At 49.3% G+C, this 20,791-nt stretch overlaps 1 protein-coding gene across 1 annotated transcript in view; it reads right to left on the bottom strand.

Moving 5' to 3' along the window:
* The window catches only part of LOC137361228 (uncharacterized), a 77,985-nt gene that overhangs the window by 9,460 nt on the left and 47,734 nt on the right, over positions 1 to 20,791 (bottom strand). Inside the window, exons 4-13 of the mRNA XM_068026136.1 lie at positions 20,011 to 20,108; positions 19,735 to 19,811; positions 19,476 to 19,640; positions 16,331 to 16,475; positions 16,102 to 16,178; positions 15,846 to 16,007; positions 15,352 to 15,447; positions 12,165 to 12,260; positions 9,443 to 9,538; positions 5,062 to 5,157 (exon numbers count right to left, since the gene is read on the bottom strand). Coding sequence (XP_067882237.1) covers positions 5,062 to 5,157; positions 9,443 to 9,538; positions 12,165 to 12,260; positions 15,352 to 15,447; positions 15,846 to 16,007; positions 16,102 to 16,178; positions 16,331 to 16,475; positions 19,476 to 19,640; positions 19,735 to 19,811; positions 20,011 to 20,033 — 1,033 coding nt within the window. The 5' untranslated portion in view covers positions 20,034 to 20,108. The remainder of the gene's footprint in view (positions 1 to 5,061; positions 5,158 to 9,442; positions 9,539 to 12,164; positions 12,261 to 15,351; positions 15,448 to 15,845; positions 16,008 to 16,101; positions 16,179 to 16,330; positions 16,476 to 19,475; positions 19,641 to 19,734; positions 19,812 to 20,010; positions 20,109 to 20,791) is intronic.

The following is a 20,791-nucleotide window of genomic DNA, read 5'->3' as shown; positions in this document are numbered from 1 at the left end:
GGTGGGAGGATCCAGAACTGGAGGGCACCGGTTTTAGGTGACTGGTAAAAGTCACAACAGAGACAGGAAAACCTTTTCACACAGCGAGTGGTTAGGATCTGAAATGCACTTCCAGAGAGTGTGCTGGAGGCAGGTTCAATTGAGGCTTTCAAAAGGGAGTTGGAAAATTGTCATTGGAGAAATAATCTGCAGTGCGATGGGGAAATTGCAGGAGTGGGTGTAGATGAGTTGCACAGGCATAGAGCTGTCAAGGTGACGATGGGCTCAATGGCCTCTTCCTGTGCTGTAACCAGTCACTGATACCATGATTCTGCGATGATGACCCCACATGACAGGTACCTGAGCTTCCAGAACCCGCTGGGGTGGAGGATGAAACCTCAGTAGATTCTCTAGTCGATTGTTCCTCGGATTCCTGAGTTTGGGAAGTCACGGGTTCTGTATTAAAGGGAGGGAGACATTGCAGAGTGAGACAGGGAGAAAAACACATCAGGTCAACAGGATGGTGCTCGTGTCAGGAGAATGACAGATAACAATCTTTATAAAACCATTATCTTCCATCCTGTTCACTACATTACTGTATCACACACCCCTCAGTCACTGTATCACACTCCCAGCAGTCACTGCATCACACTCCCAGCGGTCACTGCATCACACTCCCAGCGGTCACTGCATCACACTCACCTCAGTCACTATATCATACTCCCCTCACTCACTGTATCCCACTCACCTCAGTCACTGTATCACACTCACCTCAGTCACTGCATCACACTCCCCTCAGTCACTGCATCACACTCTCTCAGTCACTGTATCACACTTCCCTCAGTCACTATATCACATTCCTCTCAGTCAATGTATTCCACTCCCCACAGTCACTCGATCACACTACCCTCATTCGCTGCATCCCACTCCCCTCAGTGACTGTATCATACTCCCCTCAGTCACGGTGTCACAGTACACTCAGTCGCTGCATCCCACTCCCCTCAGTGACCGTATCCTACTCCCCTCAGACACTATCACAGTCCTTGAGTCACTCCATCACACTCCCCTCAGTCACTGTGTCACACTCGCTCAGTCACAGTATCACACTTCCCTCTGTCACTGCATCACACTCCCCTTAGTCACTGTATCACACTCCCCTCACTCACTGTGTCAGACTCCACTCTGTCACTGTATCACACTTCCTCTGTCATTGTATCACACTCCCCTCAGTCACTGTATCACACTCCCCTCTGTCACTGTATCACACTCCCTCTGTCACTGCATCACACTCCCCTCTGTCACTGTATCACACTCCCTCTGTCACTGCATCACACTCCCCTCAGTCACTGCATCACACTCTCTCAGTCACTGTATCACACTTCCCTCAGTCACTATATCACATTCCTCTCAGTCAATGTATTCCACTCCCCACAGTCACTCGATCACACTACCCTCATTCGCTGCATCCCACTCCCCTCAGTGACTGTATCATACTCCCCTCAGTCACGGTGTCACAGTACACTCAGTCGCTGCATCCCACTCCCCTCAGTGACCGTATCCTACTCCCCTCAGACACTATCACAGTCCTTGAGTCACTCCATCACACTCCCCTCAGTCACTGTGTCACACTCGCTCAGTCACAGTATCACACTTCCCTCTGTCACTGCATCACACTCCCCTTAGTCACTGTATCACACTCCCCTCACTCACTGTGTCAGACTCCACTCTGTCACTGTATCACACTTCCTCTGTCATTGTATCACACTCCCCTCAGTCACTGTATCACATTCCCCTCAGTCACTGCATCACACTCCCCTCACTCACTGTATCACACTCCCCTCTGTCACTGTATCACACTCCCTCTGTCACTGCATCACACTAACCTCAGTCACTGTAACAAGTTCCCCTCAGACACTGTATCATACTACCCTCAGTCTCTGTATCACACTCCCCTCAGTGACTGTTTCATACTCCCCTCAGACTCTGTATCACACTCCCCTCAGTCATGTATCACATTCCCCTCAGTCACTGTATCGCACTCCCCTCAGACACTGTATCACACTCCCCTCAGACACTGTATCACACTCCCCTCAGACACTGTATCGCACTCCCCTCAGACACTGTATCACATTCCCCTCAGTCACTGTATCGCACTCCCCTCAGACACTGTATCACACTCCCCTCAGACACTGTATCACACTCCCCTCAGTCACTGTGTCACACTCGCTCAGTCACAGTATCACACTCCCCTCAGTCACAGTATCACACTTCCCTCTGTACTGCATCACACTCCCCTCACTCACTGTGTCAGACTCCACTCTGTCACTGTATCACACTTCCTCTGTCATTGCATCACACTCCCCTCAGTCACTGTATCACATTCCCCTCTGTCACTGCATCACACTCCCCTCACTCACTGTATCAAGTTCCCCTCAGACACTGTATCACACTACCCTCAGTCGCTGCATCACACTCCCCTCAGTGACTGTATCACACTCCCCTCAGTTGCTGTATCCCACTCCCCTCAGACACTGTATCACACTCCCCTCAGTCGCTGTATCACACTCCCCTCAGTCACTGAATTACACTCCCCTCAGTCGCTGTATCACACTCCCCTCAGTCGCTGTATCACACTCCCCTCAGTCTCTGTATCACACTCCCCTCAGTCGCTGTATCACACTCCCCTCAGTGACTGTTTCATACTCCCCTCAGACACTGTATCACACTACCCTCAGTGACTGTATCACACTCCCCTCAGTTGCTGTATCCCACTCCCCTCAGTCACTGTATCATACTACCCTCAGACTCTGTATCCCACTCCCCTCAGTCACTGTATCACACTCCCCTCAGTCGCTGTATCACACTCCCCTCAGTCTCTGTATCACACTCCCCTCAGTCGCTGTATCACACTCCCCTCAGTGACTGTTTCATACTCCCCTCAGACACTGTATCACACTCCCCTCAGTCACTGCATCACACTCCCCTCAGTGACTGTTTCATACTCCCCTCAGACACTGTATCACACTACCCTCAGTCACTGTATCAAGTTCCCCTCAGACACTGTATCACACTACCCTCAGTCGCTGCATCACACTCCCCTCAGTGACTGTTTCATACTCCCCTCAGACACTGTATCACACTACCCTCAGTGACTGTATCACACTCCCCTCAGTTGCTGTATCCCACTCCCCTCAGTCACTGTATCATACTACCCTCAGTCTCTGTATCCCACTCCCCTCAGTCACTGTATCCCACTCACCTCAGTCACTACATCCCACTCTCCGCAGTTACCACATCCCACTCCGCAAAGTCAATACATCCCACTGCCCTAAGTCACTATATCCCACGGCCCTCAGTCACTACGTCCCACTCCGCTCAGTTACTACATCCCACTGCCCTCAATCACTGCATCCCTCTCCCATCAGTCACTATATCCCACTCACCTCAGTGACTATGTCCCACTCCCCTCAATCACTATGTCCCACAGCCCTCAGTCACTATATCCCACTGCCTTCAGTCACTATATCCCACTGCCCTCAATGACTATATCCCACTCCCCTCAGTCACTATGTCCTAATGCCCTCAGTCACGATGTCACACTTCCCTCAGTCACTATGTCCCACTGCCCTCAGTCACTATATCCCACTGCCTTCAGTCACTATATCCCACTGCCCTCAATGACTATATCCCACTCCCCTCAGTCACTATGTCCTAATGCCCTCAGTCACGATGTCACACTTCCCTCAGTCACTATGTCCCACTGCCCTCAGTCACTATGTCCCACTGTCCTCAATGACTATATCCCACTCACCTCAGTGACTATGTCCCACTCACCTCAATCACGATGTCCCACTGCCCTCAGTCACTATGTACCATTGCCCTCAGTCACTGTGTCCCACTGCCCTCAATGACTATATCCCACTCCCCTCAGTCACTATATCCCTCGCCCCTCAATGACTATATCCCACTGCGCGCAATCACTATGTCCTACTGCCCTCAGTAACTAAATCCAACTCCCCTCAGTCACTTTGTCCCACTCCCCACAGTCACTATATCCCTCTCCCCTCACTCACTGTATCCCACTGCCCTCACTCACTATGTCCCACTGTCCTCAATGACTATATCCCACTCACCTCAGTGACTATGTCCCACTCACCTCAGTCACTATGTCCCTCTGCCCTCAGTCACTATGTACCATTTCCCTCAGTCACTGTGTCCCACTGCCCTGAATGACTATATCCCAATCCCCTCAGTCACTATATCCCACTGCCCTCAGTCACTATGTCCCACTGTCCTCAGTCACTATGTCCCACTCCCCTCAGTCACTATATCCCTCGCCCCTCACTGACTATATCCCACTGCGCTCAATCACTATGTCCTACTGCCCTCAATAACTATATCCCACACCCCTCAGTCACTTTGTCCCACTCCCCACAGTCACTATATCCCTCTCCCCTCATTCACTATGTGTCACTCCCCTCAGTCACTACATCCCACTGCCCTCAATCACTATGTCCAACTTCCCTCAGTCACTACATCCCACTCCCCTCAGTCACTATGTCCCACTCCCCTCAGTCACTACATCACTCTCCCCTCACTCACTATATCCCACTGCCCTCAGTCACTATGTCCCACTTCCCTCAGTCACTATATCCCACTCCCCTCGGTCAGTGCAACCTTCTCCCCTCAGTCAATGCATCCCTCTCCCCTGAGTAACTATGTCCCACTCCCCTCAGTCCCATTGGTGCGAGGATCCAGAACTAGAGGGCACCGGTTTTAGGTTCGTGGTAAAAGTCACAACAGAGACAGGAAAATCTTTTCACACAGCGTGTGGTTAGGATCTGAAATGCACTGCCTGAGAGTGTGCTGGAGGCAGGTTTAATTGAGGCTTTCAAAAGGGAGTTGGAAAATTGTCATTGGAGATATAATCTGCAGTGCGACGGGGAAATGGCCCGAGTGGCAGTAGGTGAGTTGCCCAGGCATAGAGCTGTCACGGTGACGATGGGCTCAATGGCCTCTTCCTGTGCTGTAACCAGTCTCTGATACCATGATTCTGCGATGATGACCCCACAAGACAGGTACCTGAGCTTCCAGAGCCCGCTGGGGTGGAGGATGAAACCTCAGTAGATTCTCTGGTCGATTGTTCCTCGGATTCCTGAGTTTTGGAAGTCACGGGTTCTGTTATAAATGGAGGGAGACATTGCAAAGTGAGACATGGAGAAAAACACATCAGGTCAACAGGATGGTACTAGTGTCAGGAGAATGACAGATAACAATCTTTATAAAACCATTATCTTCCATCCTGTTCACTACATTACTATGTCACACTCCCCTCAGTCACGGCGTCACGCTCCCCTCAGTCTCCATCACACTCCCCTCAGTCACTGCATCACACTCCGCTCTGTCACTGTTTCACACTCCCTCTGTCACTGGATCACACTACCCTCAGTCTCTGCATCACACTCCCCTCAGTGACTGTATCATACTCCCCTCAGACACTGTGTCACACTCCCCTCAGTCACTGTATCATACTACCCTCAGTCGCTGTATCCCACTCCCCTCAGTCACTGTATCCCACTCACCTCAGTCACTGCATCCCACTCTCCGCAGCTACCACATCCCACTCCGTGCAGTGAATACATACCACTGCCCTCAGTCACTATATCCCACTGCCCTCAATCACTGCATACCTATCCCATCAGTCACTATATCACACTCACCTCAGTGACTATGTCCCACTGCCCCCAATGACTATATCCCACTCCCCACAATGACTATATCCCTCTGCCCTCAGACAATATGTCCCACTGTCCTCATTCATTATGTTCCACTGCCCTCAGTCACTATGTTCCGCACACCTCGATGACTATTTCCCACTGCCCTCAATCACTATGTCCTACTGCCCTCAGTAACTACATCCCACTCCCCTCAGTCATTATGTCCCACTCCCCTCAGTCACTATATCACTCTCCCCTCACTCACTATATCCCTCTCCCCTCACTCACTATATCCCACTACCCTAAGTCACTATGTCTCACTCCCCTCAGTCACGACATCCCACTGCCCTCAATCACTATGTCCAGCTGCCCTCAGTAACTACATCCCACTCCCCTCAGTCACTATGTCCCACTCCCCTCAGTCACTACATCCTTCTCCCCTCACTCACTATATCCCACTACCCTAAGTCACTATGTCCCACTCCCCTCAGTCACTACATCCCTCTCCCCTCACTCACTATATCCCACTGCCCTCAGTCACAATGTCCCACTGCCCTCAGTCACTATATCCCACTCACCTCGGTCAGTGCAACCTTCTCCCCTCAGTCACTACATCCCTCTCCCCCAGTAACTATGCCCCACACCCCTATGTCCCATTGGTGGGAGGATCCAGAACTAGAGGGCACCGGTTTTAGGTGAGTGGTAAAAATTACAACAGAGACAGTAAAACCTTTTCACACAGCGTGTGGTTAGGATCTGAAATGCACTGCCTGAGAGTGTGCTGGAGGTAGGTTCAATTGAGGCTTTCAAAAGGGAATTGGAAAATTGTCATTGGCGAAACAATCTGCAGTGCGACGGGGAAATAGCAGGAGTGGGAGTAGGTTAGTTGCACAGGCATCGAGCTGTCACAGTGACGATGGGCTCAACGGGCTCTTTCTGTGCTGTAACCAGTCTCTGATTCCATGATTCTGCGATGATAACCCCACATGACAGGTACCTGAGCTTCCAGAGCCCGCTGGGGTGGAGGATGAAACCTCAGTAGATTCTCGAGTCGATTGTTCCTCGGATTCCTAAGTTTGGGAAGTCACGGGTTCTGTCATAATGGGAGGGAGACATTGCCAAGTGAGACAGGGAGAAACACACATCAGGTCAACAGGATGGTGCTCGTGTCAGGAGAATGACAGATCACAATCTTTATAAAACCATTATCTTCCATCCTGTTCAATACATTACTGTGTCACACTCCCCTCAGTCACGGCGTCACGCTCCCCTCAGTCACTGCATCACACTCACCTCAGTCACTATATCACACTCCCCTCAGTCACTGTATCACATTCCCCTCAGTCACTCAATCACAATCACCTCAGTCCCTATATCACACTCCCCTCACTCACTGTATCACACTCACCTCAGTCACTGTATCACACACACGCCAGTCGCTGTATCTCACTCCCCTCAGTCGCTGTATCAGACTCTCCTCAGTCGCTGTATTACACTCCCCTCAGTCACTGCATCACACGCCCCTCAGTCACTGCATCACACTCTCTCAGTCACTGTATCACACTCCTCTCAGTCACTGTATCCCACTCCCCATAGTCACACTATCAAACAGCCCTCAGTCGCAGCATCCCACTCCCCTCAGTGACTGTATCATACTCCCCTCAGTCACTTTATCACAGTACCCTCAATCACTATGTCCCACTGCCCACAGTCACTATATCCAACTCCCCTCAGTCACGATGTCCCATTCCCCTCAGTCACTGCATCCCTCTCCCCTCACTCACTATATCCCACTGCCCACAGTCACTATATCCCTCTCCCCTCAGTATTACATCCTTCACCCCTGAGACAGTACATCCCACTCCCCTCGGTCATTATATCCCACTGCCCTCTGTCATTTCCCCACACTCCATCAGTAAGAGACTGGATGGGTCACTGAGACTGAGCACGTCAGGTATCACACTATGTGTGTCTATAATATGATTCCAGTTTATTTGGGTCAGATCTGTTCTCACTCTACTGAGATTGGTTCTCCCTCAATGAATTATCTTTCCTCCGGATTTCTCATTATCCTTTTCCATTGCCAACCTAAACCACATGATATGATGGTCACTGTCCCCTAAATGTTCCCCGACTGACCCATAATTCACTTATCCAACCACATTTCCCAGAACCAGATCCAGTAATGCCTCCTTCCTCGTTGGACTGGAAACAAACTGACGGAGGGAATACTTCTGGACACACTCTAGAAATTCTTGTCCCTCTCTGCCCTTTACACTATTACTATCCCAGTCTATATTCAGATAACTAAAGCCCAACGATATATCTACACTTTAACTCTTGCACTTCTTGGTTGCTCCATGCAAATCTGTTCCTCTATATCTTTCCCACTACTTGTTGGCCTATAGAATACACCCAGAAAGGTAATGGTATTTCTTTCCTTGTTTCATTCTAATCTGATGGATTCTATCCTTGGTTCCTCTCCGACATCATCTCTTTCCAGCACTGTAATGTTCCTCTTTATCAATACTGATACCCCTCCTCCTTTCCTTCCATCCCTCCCTTTCCTGAGCACCTTGTAGTCAGGAATATTCACTACCAGGTCCTGCCCCTCTTAGAGCCAGGACTCTGTTATTGCCACAACATCATATTTCCACATGGCTATCTGCGCCTGCAGCTCAACAACCTTTTTTACCACTCTCATTGCATTCTCATATACACACACATTGAACTGAATTTACAGCTCATCACCTTCCCTCTTACACTGTCCCTGTCTAATACGTTACTCTTTTCTACTCCAGTGTTATCTGTTCCTCCTAATTCTCTGTGCATCTGTGTTTTGATCTGTAATATTGCTCGGACCCCTGTTTTCCCTGATGTATATTAATGACATAGACTGGGGCGTACATGCCACAATTTCAAAATTTGCAGATGACACAAAACCTGGAAGTATTGTAAACTGTGAGGAGGATAGTGATAGACGTCAGGAGGTTATAGACAGGCTGGTGGGATTGGCAGACAGTGGCAGATGAAACTTAACGCAGAGAATTGTGAAGTGATTCATTTTGGTCGGACGAACGAGGAGAGGCAATATAAAATAAAGGATACAATTGCAAAGGGGGTGCAGGGGCAGAGGGACCTGGGCGTACGTGTGCACAAATCATTGAAGGTGGCAAGACAGGTCCAGAGAGCGGTTAATACGTTCGGAAGGATGTGAAGGTATTCGAGAGGGTGCGGAAATGATTTACGAGAATGGTTCCTGGGATGAGGGACGTCAGTTACATGGATACATTGGAGAAGCTGGGGCTCTTGTCCCTGGAGAAGAGAAGATTAAGAAGAGATTTAATCGAGATGTTCAAAATCACGAGGGATGTGGACAGAGTAGACAGGGAGAAATTGTTCCCATTGGTGGGAGGATCCAGAACCAGAGGGCACCGGCTTTAAGTGAGTGGTAAAAGTAGCAACAGAGACAGGGAAATCTTTTCACACAGCGAGTGGTTAGGGTCTGGAATGCACTGCCTGAGACTGTGCTGGAGGCAGGTTCAATTGAGGCTTTCAAAAGGGAATTGGATAATTATCACAGGAGAAACAATCTGCAGGGTGATGGGGAAATGGCAGGAGTGGGAGTAGTTGAGTTGCTCAGGCAGAGAGCTGGCACGGTGACGATTGTCTGAACGGCCTCTTTCTGTGCTGTAACCGGTTTATGATTCCATGATTCTGCGATGATAACCCCACAAGGCAGATACCTGAGCTTCCAGAGCCCGCTGGGATAGAGGAGGGCCCCTCAGTGGATTCTGCAGTCGATTGTTCCTCGGATTCCTGAGTTTGGTAAGTCACGGGTTCTGTAATAAAGGGAGGGAGACATTGCAGAGTGAGACATGGAGGATAACACAATAGGTCAACAGGATGGTACTAGTGTCAGGAGAATGTCAGATATCAATCTTTATAAAACCATAGTCTTCCATCTGTTCCCTACATTATTGTGTCAAACTCCCCTCAGTCACGGCGTCACACTCCCCTCTGTCTCTATCACACTCCCCTCAGTCACTGCATCACACTCATCTCAGTCACTGTATCACAGTCATCTCAGTCGCCCGATCCCACTCCCCTCAGTCACTGTATCGCACTCCCCTCAGTCAATGTATCACACTCCTCTCAGTCACTGTTCCACACTCCCCTCAGTCACTGAATCACACGCCCCTCAGTCGCTGTATCACACTCTCCTCAGTCGCTGCATCACACTCCCCTCAGTCACTGTGTCCCATCCCCTCAGTCACTGTATCACACTCCCTTCAGTCACTGTATTCCACTCCCCTCAGTCCCTGTATCACACTCCCCTCAGTCACTGTATCACACTGCCATAATCGCTGTATCACTCTCCCCTCAGTCGCTGTATCATTCTCCCCTCAGTCACTATGTCACACTCCCTCAGTCCCTGTATCACACTCCCCTTTCTCACTGTATCGCTCTTCCCTCAGTCAGTGTATCACACTTCCCTCAGTAACTGTATCACCGTTCCCTCAGTCACTGTATCGCTCTCCCCTCATTGACTGTATCACACTCCCCTCAGTTGCTGCATCACACTCCCCTCAGACACTGTATCCCAATCTCCTCAGACACTGTATCCCAATCTCCTCAGTCACTGTATCCCAATGCGCACAGTCAATACATCACACTCCCTTCAGTCACTAAATCTCACTGCCCTCAGTCACTATGTCCCACTGCCCTCAGTCACTATGTCCCGCTGCCCTCAGTCACTGCATCCCAATCCCCTCGGTCACTGCATCCCACCCCGCCCCCCTCAGTCACGAGATCCCTCTCCCCTCAGTCACTGTTTTCCAACTGCCCTCTATCATTGCCCCACACTCCATCATTAAGAGACTGGATGCGTCTCTTGGAATGAGCACTTCAGGCATCACAGTGTGGGACTCTGTAATATGATTCCAGTTTATTTGGGTCAGATCTGTTCTCACTCCATTGAGATTGGTTCTCCCTCAATGAATTATCTTTCCTCTGGATTTCTCCTTGTCACTTTCCATTGCCAACCTAAACCATATGATACGCTGGTCACTGTCCCCAAATGTTCCCCGGCTGACCCTTAATTCACTTGTCCAACCTCATTTCCCAGAATCAGATCCAACAATGCCTCCTTCCTCGTTGGACTGGAAACAAACTGACGTAGGAAATTCTCCTGAACATATTCGAGAAACTCTTGTCCCTCTGTGCCCTTTACACTATTACTATTCCAGACTATATTCAGATAATTATTGCCCAATGATATATCTACACTTTAACTCTTGCATCTCTTGGTTGCTCTATGCAAATCTGTTCATCTATATCTTTCCCACTAGTTGTTGGCCTAGAACATACACCCAGAAAGGTCATGGTATTTCTTTCGTTGTTTCACTTTAATCTGATGGATTCTATCCTTGGTTCCTCTGCGACATCATCTCCTTCCAGCACTGTAATTCTCCCCTTAAACAATACTGATGCCCCTCCTCCTTTCCTTCCTCCCCTCTCTTTCCTGAACACCTTGTAGTCAGGAATATTCACTACCCAGTCCTGCCTCTCTTAGAACCAGGACTCGGTTATTGCCACAACAGCATATTTCCACGTGGCTATCTGCGCCTGCAGCTCAACAACCTTATTTGTGGAGGGCACAAGACATGGAAGTGTTGTGAACAGTGAGAAGGATAGTGATGGACTTCAAGTGGACTTAGGCAGACCTGTGGAATGGGCAGGCAAGTGGCAGATGAAATTTAATGCAGAGAATTGTGAAGTGATGCATTTTGGTCGGAAGAAGGAGGAGAGGCAATATAAAATAAAGGATACAATTGTAAAGGGGTGCAGGGGCAGAGGGACCTGGGGGCACATGTGCACAGATCATTGAAGGTGGCAAGACAGGTCGAGAGAGCGGTTAATACTTAGAAAGGATGTTAAGGTATTCGAGAGGGTGCGGAGATGATTTACAAGAATGTTTCCCAGGATGAGGGACGTCAGTTACTTGGATAGATTGGAGAAGATGGGGCTGTTCTCCCTGGAGAAGAGAAGATTAAGAGAAGATTTGATCGAGGTTTTCAAAATCACGAGGGATGTGGACAGAGCAGACAGGGAGAAACTGTTCCCATTGGTGGGAGAATCCAGAACCAGAGGACACCGGTTTTAGGTGAGTGGTAAAAGTAGCAACAGAGACAGGAAAATCTTTTCACACAGCGAGTGGTTAGGGTCTGGAGTGCACTGCCTGTGAGTGCGCTGGAGGCAGGTTCAATTGAGGCTTTCAAAAGGGAATTGGAAAATTATCATAGGAGAAACAATCTGCTGGGTGATGGGGAAATGGCAGGAGTGCGAGTAGGTGGATTGCTCTGGCAGAGAGCTGGCACGGTGACGATGGGCTGAATGGCCTCTTTCTGTGCTGTAACCAGTCTCTGATTCCATCTTTCTGTAATTATAATCCGGCACGGCAGATACCTGGGGTTCCAGAGCCCACTGGGATAGAGGATGAAACCTCAGTGGATTCTCCAGTCGATTGTTCCTCGGATTCCTGAGTTTGGGAAGTCATGGGCTCTGTAATAAAGGGAGGGAAACATTGCAGAGTGAGAGATGGAGAAAAACACAACATTTCAACAGGATGGTACTAGTGTCAGGAGAAAGTGAGATATCAATCTTTATAAATCCATCATCTTCCATCCTGATCACGACATTACTGTATCCCACTCCACTCAGTCACTGTATCCCACTCCCCTCAGTCGCTGTGTCCCATGCCCCTCCGTCGCTGTATCCCACTCCCCTCAGTCGCTGTATCCCACTCCCCTCAGTCGCTGTATCCCACTCCCCTCAGTCACTGTATCCCACTCCCCTCAGTCACTGTATCACTCTCCCCTCAGTCACTGTGTTACACTCCCCTCAGCCTGTGTAACCCACAACCCTCGGTCTCTACATTCCACTCCCCTCAGTCACCGCATCCCACTCCCATAGGTCACTACATCCCACTCAGCTCCGTTAGTCTATCCCACTCCCCTCAGTCACTGCATCCCACCTCCCTCTGTCACTACATCCCACTACTCTCAGGCTCTAACTCGCACTCCCACTTCCCTCAGTCACAACATCCCACTCCCTCAGTCAGGCCATCGCACTGCCCTCAGTCACGGCATCCCAAGCCCCTCCGTCACTGCCTCCCACTCTCCCTCACTCTCTGGATCTAATATCAGTCACAGTATTCCACTCCCCTCATTCACTACAACTCACTCCCCTCAAACCTTTCACACAACTCCGCTCAGCCACTCCATCCCAGTCCCCTCAGTCATTGCATTCCATTCACCTCCATCAGTCTATCCCACTCTTCTCAGTCATTACACCCCACCATCCTCTGCCATTACATTGCACTCCCCTTAGTCACTACATCCCACTCCCCTCAGTCAATGCATCCCACTCCCCTCAGTCAATGCATCCCACTGCCCTCAGTCACTGTGAGTGAGAGATAACGTGTGAGAGTTAGAGACAGTGAGAGTGGGAGACAGAGTGAAAGAGGGCAACAGAGGGAGAGAAAAATGAGAAGAAAGAGAGCGATAGAAAATGTGAGAGATCAAGAAAGAGTCCGAGAGTGAGAGCAACAGATACAGACAGCGAGAGAAGAAGCGAAATGGGGAGAGCAGTGAGTTACAGAGATAAAGAGAGAGACAGAGGGAAAACGAAATTGTCAGATAGAGATAGACAGAGACTAAGTGAAAATGGCAGACAGAGAGAGAGAGCAAATATAGAGATATAAAGAGAAAGATACACAGAGAGCAAAAGAGATACTGACAGGAAGTGCAGAAAGAGGCAGTGGGAGAGGAGGGTGGAGAGAGAGGGATAGAAAATAAAACAGTCACAAGTAAATCCAGTGGTGATTTCAGAGGAAGCCTCTTTACTGAAAAGTGCGTCACAGCCCTAGACTCATACAATTATACAGCATGGAAACAGGCCCTTCGGCCCATCGTGTCCATGCCGATCATCAAGCACGTAGCTATTCTAATCCCATTTTCCAGCACTTGGCCCGTAATCTTGTATGCTGCGGCGTTTCAAGTGCTTATCTACATACTTATTAAATGTTGTGAGGGTTCCTGCCTCTACCTCCTCTTCAGACAGTGTGTTCCAGATTCCAACCACCCTCAGGGTGAAAATCTGTTTCCTCAAATCCCCTATAAACCTCTTGCCTTTTATCTTAAGTCTATTCCCCCTGGTTACTGACCCCTCCGCTAAGGGAAATAGTTTCTTCCAATCTAACCTATCAATGCCCCTTATAATTTTGTATACCTCAATCAGGTCCCCCCTCAGCCTTCTCTGCTCTAAGGAAAACAACCATAGCCTAGCCAGCCTCTCTTAACAGCTGAAATGCTCCAGCCCAGGCAACCTCCTGGTGAATCTCCTCTGCACCCTCTCCAGTGCAATCACATCCTTCCTATAGTGTGGTGCCCAGAACTGTTCTCAGTACTCCAGCTGTGGCCAAACTAGCGTTTTGTACAGCTCCATCGTAACCGCCCTGCTCTTATATTCTGTGCCTCGGCTAAGACAGGAAAGTATCCCATATGCCTTCCAAACCACATGATCTACCTGTGCTGCTGCCTTCAGTGAACTATGGACAAGTACATCAAGGTGTAGTGAGAATGTAGAATTAATCCTGAATTGTCCAGGGCAATGAAATTTGAGGTAAATCTGGTTAAACACCTGAAGGAGAAAGGAAAAGAGGGATAAGGTTGGATAAAGAGGAGTAGCAAGAGGGGCCGAGTGGCCTCTTCCTGTGCGGTAGATTCCATTCACCCAAATCAGGCAGTCAGTGCAAGAGTCAACCCGTCCTGATTGATCAACACAATACTGACACCTGAGGTGAAAATATCGATTGGGTTAGATGGTGATTTCTCAATGGAGTGTGGAGTTGTTTGCTCCTTGGTTCTTGCAGTTGTTGAAGTCTCTGGATGTGTAATAAAGGAAGAGAAACATGGGGGAGAGAAGGAGTGAGAGAAAGCTCGAACTGGATAGATTAGAGTACAGTAAATCACAGATGCTAGTGTATATAAAAACCATTGTGAGACAATCCACTGTCCACACTCACCGCATCCCAGTTGGCACAGGAACTGCATTACATTTTCCCCAGTCATAAAATGTCACTGCCCTCAGTCATTGCATCCCACTCACCGCAATCACATCTTCTCAATCCCCTTAGTCACGAAATCCCACTCCCCTCAATTACATCATCCCACTCCCCTCCGTCACTGCATCCCACTCCCCTCTGTCACTGCATCCCACTCCCCTCAATTACTTCATCCCACTCCCCTCCTTCACTACATCCCAATCCCCTCAATTACATCATCCCACTCCCCTTAATCACTGCATGCCACTCCCCACAGTCTCTACATCCCACTCCCCTCAGTCACTACATCCCACTCCCCTCAATCACTACATCCCACTCCCCCTCAGTCACCCCATCCCACTCCCCTCAGTCACCCCATTCCACTCCCCTCAGTCGCCCCATCCACTCCCCTCAGTCACTACATTCCACTCCCCTCAGTCACTCCATCCCACTTCCCTCAGTAAGAGACTGGATGATCTCCAGGACTGATCTTCTATGATGTAACATTGGGTGTGGAATCTGTTTCGAATGGGCCCACAAGGGGGGTACCTGATGTTCCAGACACCGCTGGGGTAGACGATGATCCCCTCGTGGATTCTCGAGTTGATTGTTCCACGGGTTCCTCAGTTGTGGCAGTCTCTGGATCTGTAATAAAGGAAGAGGGCGGAGAGGAGGAAACCCGAAGAGCTCATGTATTTAGTACTCGAGTCCAGACAGTGTCAGATTTTCATCTTTATCAAACCCTCGACTATCCAATCCGACTCCTCGTGAACATTGTTTCCTGGAGAGGGAGTGTGAGGTATCCAGCACTGCAGTGGGGACCTGACGTGAGCCATGAACACTGCAGGGATCAGAGTGCCTGATAGACAGGGACAGCAGAGTTCAGTTCCCTAGAGTTTCAGTGAAGTACACTTTGTGTTTCAGACACTTTATTCACTGTGTCCCTTTCAATAAGGAGGGGAGCGAGTAAACTGTCTCATTTCGGTGGGTGACAAAGGACAACCCAGAATCAGCCTCTGAATGATATAGAAACATCAATGTACCTGTACAATACGCAGCGAAATGAAACAACGACTTCAACTCATAAACGAAGTAACTGCTGCAGTTTTTGATCTTTATCTCATGGACCTTGTCGCAGTGATTGCTACCCCAGTATAAACAAACTGTCCGTGTTACTTCACCCTCTCCCACGCTGGGATGGGAACCTGGAATGAGAATTTAGAAATATTGAAGAATGTAACCCATGTGAACAGTGCTGGACAGTGAATATAAATCTGATATTATAAAGGCTGACAGTACCCTGTAACCAGCTTGTAACATGTGTGGAGCAGTGATGATGTGGGACAGCAGTCTCCGGAATCTTCCATCCACCAGAACTGAAATAACAATCACAGAGTCAGTCCCTGAACTGATGGTAAATATTAACTGTTAGAGAGACTGGTACCATCAGATAGTACCAGAAGGTAGGGGAAATCCCTTATTCTGCCCATATTGACGAGATTACCCTGAAATTGTTCCTTTACATTACCTTTTAAATCGGTACCATCCGAAGTGAAGACCATCATCACACTTCACCTGGCTGGAGCACCGAGTGTCATCACAATCGCTGCTCCTCCAGGGCTGGTCCAGGACTGTGTGATTTACACACGGGTCAGTGAGTGCAGAGTCTGTGACTGAGTAACAGAAAGATGTTTAATGTTAATATGTGACCTTACATCAGAACTGGGAAAAGTTCAAGTGACAAGTGAAAGCGAGGAGGATGTGAAGATAAATGGAAGGGATCACACACCCCTCAGTCACTGTATCCCATTCCCCTCAGTCACTGTATCCCAGTCCCCTCTGTCACTGTATCCCACTCCCCTCTGTCACTGTATCACACTCCCCTCAGCCACAGTATCACACTCCCCTCAGCCACTGTATCACACACCCCTCAGTCACTGTATCCCATTCCCCACAGTCACTGTATCACACTCCCCTCAGTCACTGTATCCCATTCCCCTCAGTCACTGCATCCCACTTCCCTCAGTCTCTGTATCCCACTCCCCTCAGTCACTGTATCACACTCCCCTCAGTCACTGTATCCTACTCCCCTCAGTCACTGCATCCCACTCCCCTCAGCCACAGTATCACACACCCCTCAGCCACTGTATCACACTGCCCTCAGTCACTGTATCCCATTCCCCACAGTCACTGTATCACACGCCCCTCAGTCACGGTATCCCACTCCCCTCAGTCACTGCATCCCCCTCCCCTCAGTCACTGCATCCCACTCCCCTCAGTCACTGCATCACACTCCCCTCAGTCACTGGATCCCACTCCACTCAGTCACTGGATGCCACTCCCACTCAGTCACTGGATGCCACTCCCCTCAGTCACTGCTTCCCACTCCCCTCAGTCACTGTATCACACTCCCCTCAGTCACTGTATCCCACTCCCCCCAGTCACTGTATCCCATTCCCCATAGTCACTGTATCACACTCCCCTCAGTCACTGTATCCCACTCCCCTCAGTCACTGCATCCCACTACCCTCAGTCACTGTATCCCACTCCCCTCAGTCACTGCTCCTACTACCCTCAATCACTGCATCCCACTTCTCTATGTCACCACACCCAGTCCACCGAATCACTCTATAACATGCCCTTCAGTCACTGCACCTCACTCCCCGCATCTCTACATCCTACACCCCTCAGTTACCACATCCTACTCATCAGTCACTGCATCCCACTTCCCTCAGTCACTGTATCCCACTCCCATCAGTCACTACATCCTACTCCCCTCAGTCTCGTCATCCCACTCCCCTCAGTCACTGTACCCCACTCCCCTCAGTTACCACATCCTACTCATCAGTCACTGCATCCCACTTCCCTCAATTACAGCATCCCACTCCCTTCAGTCACTACATCCCACTCCCCTCAGTCACTGTATCCCACTCCCTTCAGTCACTACATCCCACTCCCCTCAGTCACTGTACCCCACTCCCCTCAGTCACTACATCCCACTACCCTCAGTCACTGTATCCCACTCCCCTCAGTCGCTACATCCCACTCCCCACATTCACTGCATCCCACTCTCCTCAGTCACTACATCTCATTCCCCTCAGTCACTACATCCCACTGCCCTCAGTCGCTGCAGCCCACTCCTGACCGAGCTGCTAGTCTGGGACTGCGGCAGGTGATGACAGAACCAACAAGGGGAGAAAATATACTTGACGTCATCCTCACCAATCTGCCTGCCACATATCCATCTGCTGATGACAGTATTGGTGGGAGTGACCACCGCACAGTCCTTGTGGAGCCAAAGTCCCGCCTTCACATTGAGGATACCGTCCATCGTGTTGTGTGGCACTATCACCGTGCTGAATGGGATAGATTCAAACAAGTCTAGCAATGCAACAATGGGCATCCATGAGGTGCTGTGGGAACAACAGCAGCAGCAGAAATGTACTCAACCACAATCTGTAACCTCATGGTCCGGTATATCCCCCACTCTATCATGACCATCAAGCCAGGAAACCAAACGTGGTTCAATGAAGAGTGCAGGAGGGCATGCAAAGTGCAGCACATGACAGACCTCAAAATGAGGTGTCAGCCTGGTGAAGCTACAACCCAGGACTATCTGCATGCCAAACAGCAGAAGCAGCATGTGATCGACAGAACTAAGCGATCCGATAACCGACGGATCAGATCTAAGCTCTGCAGTCCTGCGACATCCAGTCGTGAATGGCAGTAGACAATTAAACAACTAACTGGAGGAGGTGGCCCCACAAATATCCCCATCCTCAATGATCAGGGAGCCCAGCACATCAGTGCGAAAGATAAGGCTGAAGCATTTGCAAAATTCTTCAGCCAGAAGTGCTGAGTTGATGATCCATCTCGGCCTTCTCCTGCAATCCCCAGCATCACAGATGCCAGTCTTCAGCCAATTCGATTCACTCCGCTTGATATCAAGAAATGACTGAAGGCACTGGATACTGCAAAGGCTATGGGCCCTGACAATATCGCGGAAGTAGTACTGAAGACCTGTGCTCCAGAACTTGTTGCATCCTTAGCCAAGCTGTTCCAGTGCAGGTACAACACTGGCATCTACACTGCAATGTGGAAAACTGCCCAGGCATGTCCTGTACATAAAAAGCAGGACAAGTCAAAGCAGGGCAAGTTCAACCCACCCAATTACCGTCCCATCAGTCTACTCTCTATCATCAGTAAAATGATGGAAGGTGTCATCGACAGTGCTATCAAGTGGTACTTGCTCAGCAATCGCCTGTTCAGTGATGGTCAGTTTGGGTTCCGCCGGGGTCACTCAGCACCTGACCTCATTACAGTGTGGTTCAAACATGGACAAAAGAGTGGAACTCAAGAGGTGAGGTGAGAGTGACTGCCCTTCACATAGAGTCTGTCAGGATCCTGCTGCTGTGTCTGATACTCACCAGAAAACCTGAATCTCCTCAATTGCAGACCAGACAGAATACTACCCAGACATGCCAGCCCTCTCTCCAGACAGCGAGCGCATGTTTCAGTTCCCTAGAGTTTTAGTGAAGAGTTCACTCTGTTTTACAGATCTTTTATTCACTGTGTCCCTTACAAAAAGGAGGGCAGTGAGTAAACTGTCTCATTTCTATGGGTGACACGGGACATCCCAGAATCACCCATCTGCACCATGAACAGCAATCTACCTGTACAATAAACAGCTTCACAGTCAGGTGGAGGCTTCAACTCATAAACAAAATAACTGCTGCAGTTCTCGATCTTTATTTCCTGGGTCTTGTGACAGCGATTTCCAGCCTTGTTAAAACAAACTGTCCTCGTTACTTCCCCATTTCCCACACTGGGATGGGAACCTGAAATGAGAGTTTATAAAGATTGAAGAATGTAACCCATGTGAACAGTGCTGGACAGTGAATGTAAATCTGATATTTTTAAGACGGAAATTACCCTGTAACCAGCCTGAGGCACGTGTGGAGCAGTGGCTATCTGGGACAACAGTGTCCGGAATCTTCCATCCACCAGAACTGAAACAATAATCACAGAGTCAGTCCCTGAACTGATGGTAAATATTAACTGTTAGAGAGACTGGTAACAGCAGATAGTACCTGAAACTGGGGGAAATCCCTTACTCCTCCCTCATTAACTGATTTACCCAGAATTTGTTCCTTTACATTACCTTTTAAATCTGTACCATCCTTGAGCAAGATTCTGATCACACTTCACCTGACCAGAGCACTCAGTCTCATTACAATCGATGCTCCTCCAGGGCTGGTCCAGGACTGTGTGATTTACACACGGGTCAGTGAGTGTGGAGTCTGTGACTGAGTGACAGAAAGATGTTTAATGTTAATATAAAGTACAATTAATGTTACACACGCCTTGTACCCTCCCAAAATACCAATAATCTCAGTTTCACCCTCCGCCCTGGTCAAAACCCCCCAGATTAAAGCTGGAAAATGTCCTCCTTCTCTAAACTGGGTTTCCATCTGTCTCCCAGCTCAGCCTCCCCCTCTAACTCACTGCTCACAGACAGTCCTCCCTATTCTAGATTAACCACCAGCTCTCAGGTAACAGAAAGCAGTAAATATCTCAGCTTCACTTCATCCCAGTAGGAAAGATGTAAAGTGGAGGAGGAGCGAGAACTGCCAGGTGGAGCACAAGCGACCCAGTGTGACTGGTGGGTCCTGCAGAGGGAACGTGTAGTCTCAAAACCAACAACAACCTGCATTTCTGTAGAGCCTTTGATGTAATAAAATGTCCCAAAGCACTTCATCGGTGTGTTACCATCCCGAACTGACACCGATCCACAGAAGCAGCTGGTCGGACAGGTGGCCAAATGCTCTGTCAAAGAGGTAGGTTTTAAGGAGTGTCTGAAAGGAGGAAAGAGAGGTGGAGAGACGGAGAAGTTGAGGGATAGAATTCCATAGCATTAAGCCTCGGCAGGTGAAGTCACAGCTGCCAATAGTGGAAGGGATTCGAATCGGGAATACTCAAGAGGCCTGAA

The sequence above is a fragment of the Heterodontus francisci genome, unplaced genomic scaffold, assembly GCF_036365525.1.
Source record: "Heterodontus francisci isolate sHetFra1 unplaced genomic scaffold, sHetFra1.hap1 HAP1_SCAFFOLD_398, whole genome shotgun sequence".
NCBI classification, from domain to species: domain Eukaryota; kingdom Metazoa; phylum Chordata; class Chondrichthyes; order Heterodontiformes; family Heterodontidae; genus Heterodontus; species Heterodontus francisci.
Note: the sequence above shows the minus strand (reverse complement) of the source record. Positions and strands in the feature narration are given on the sequence as shown.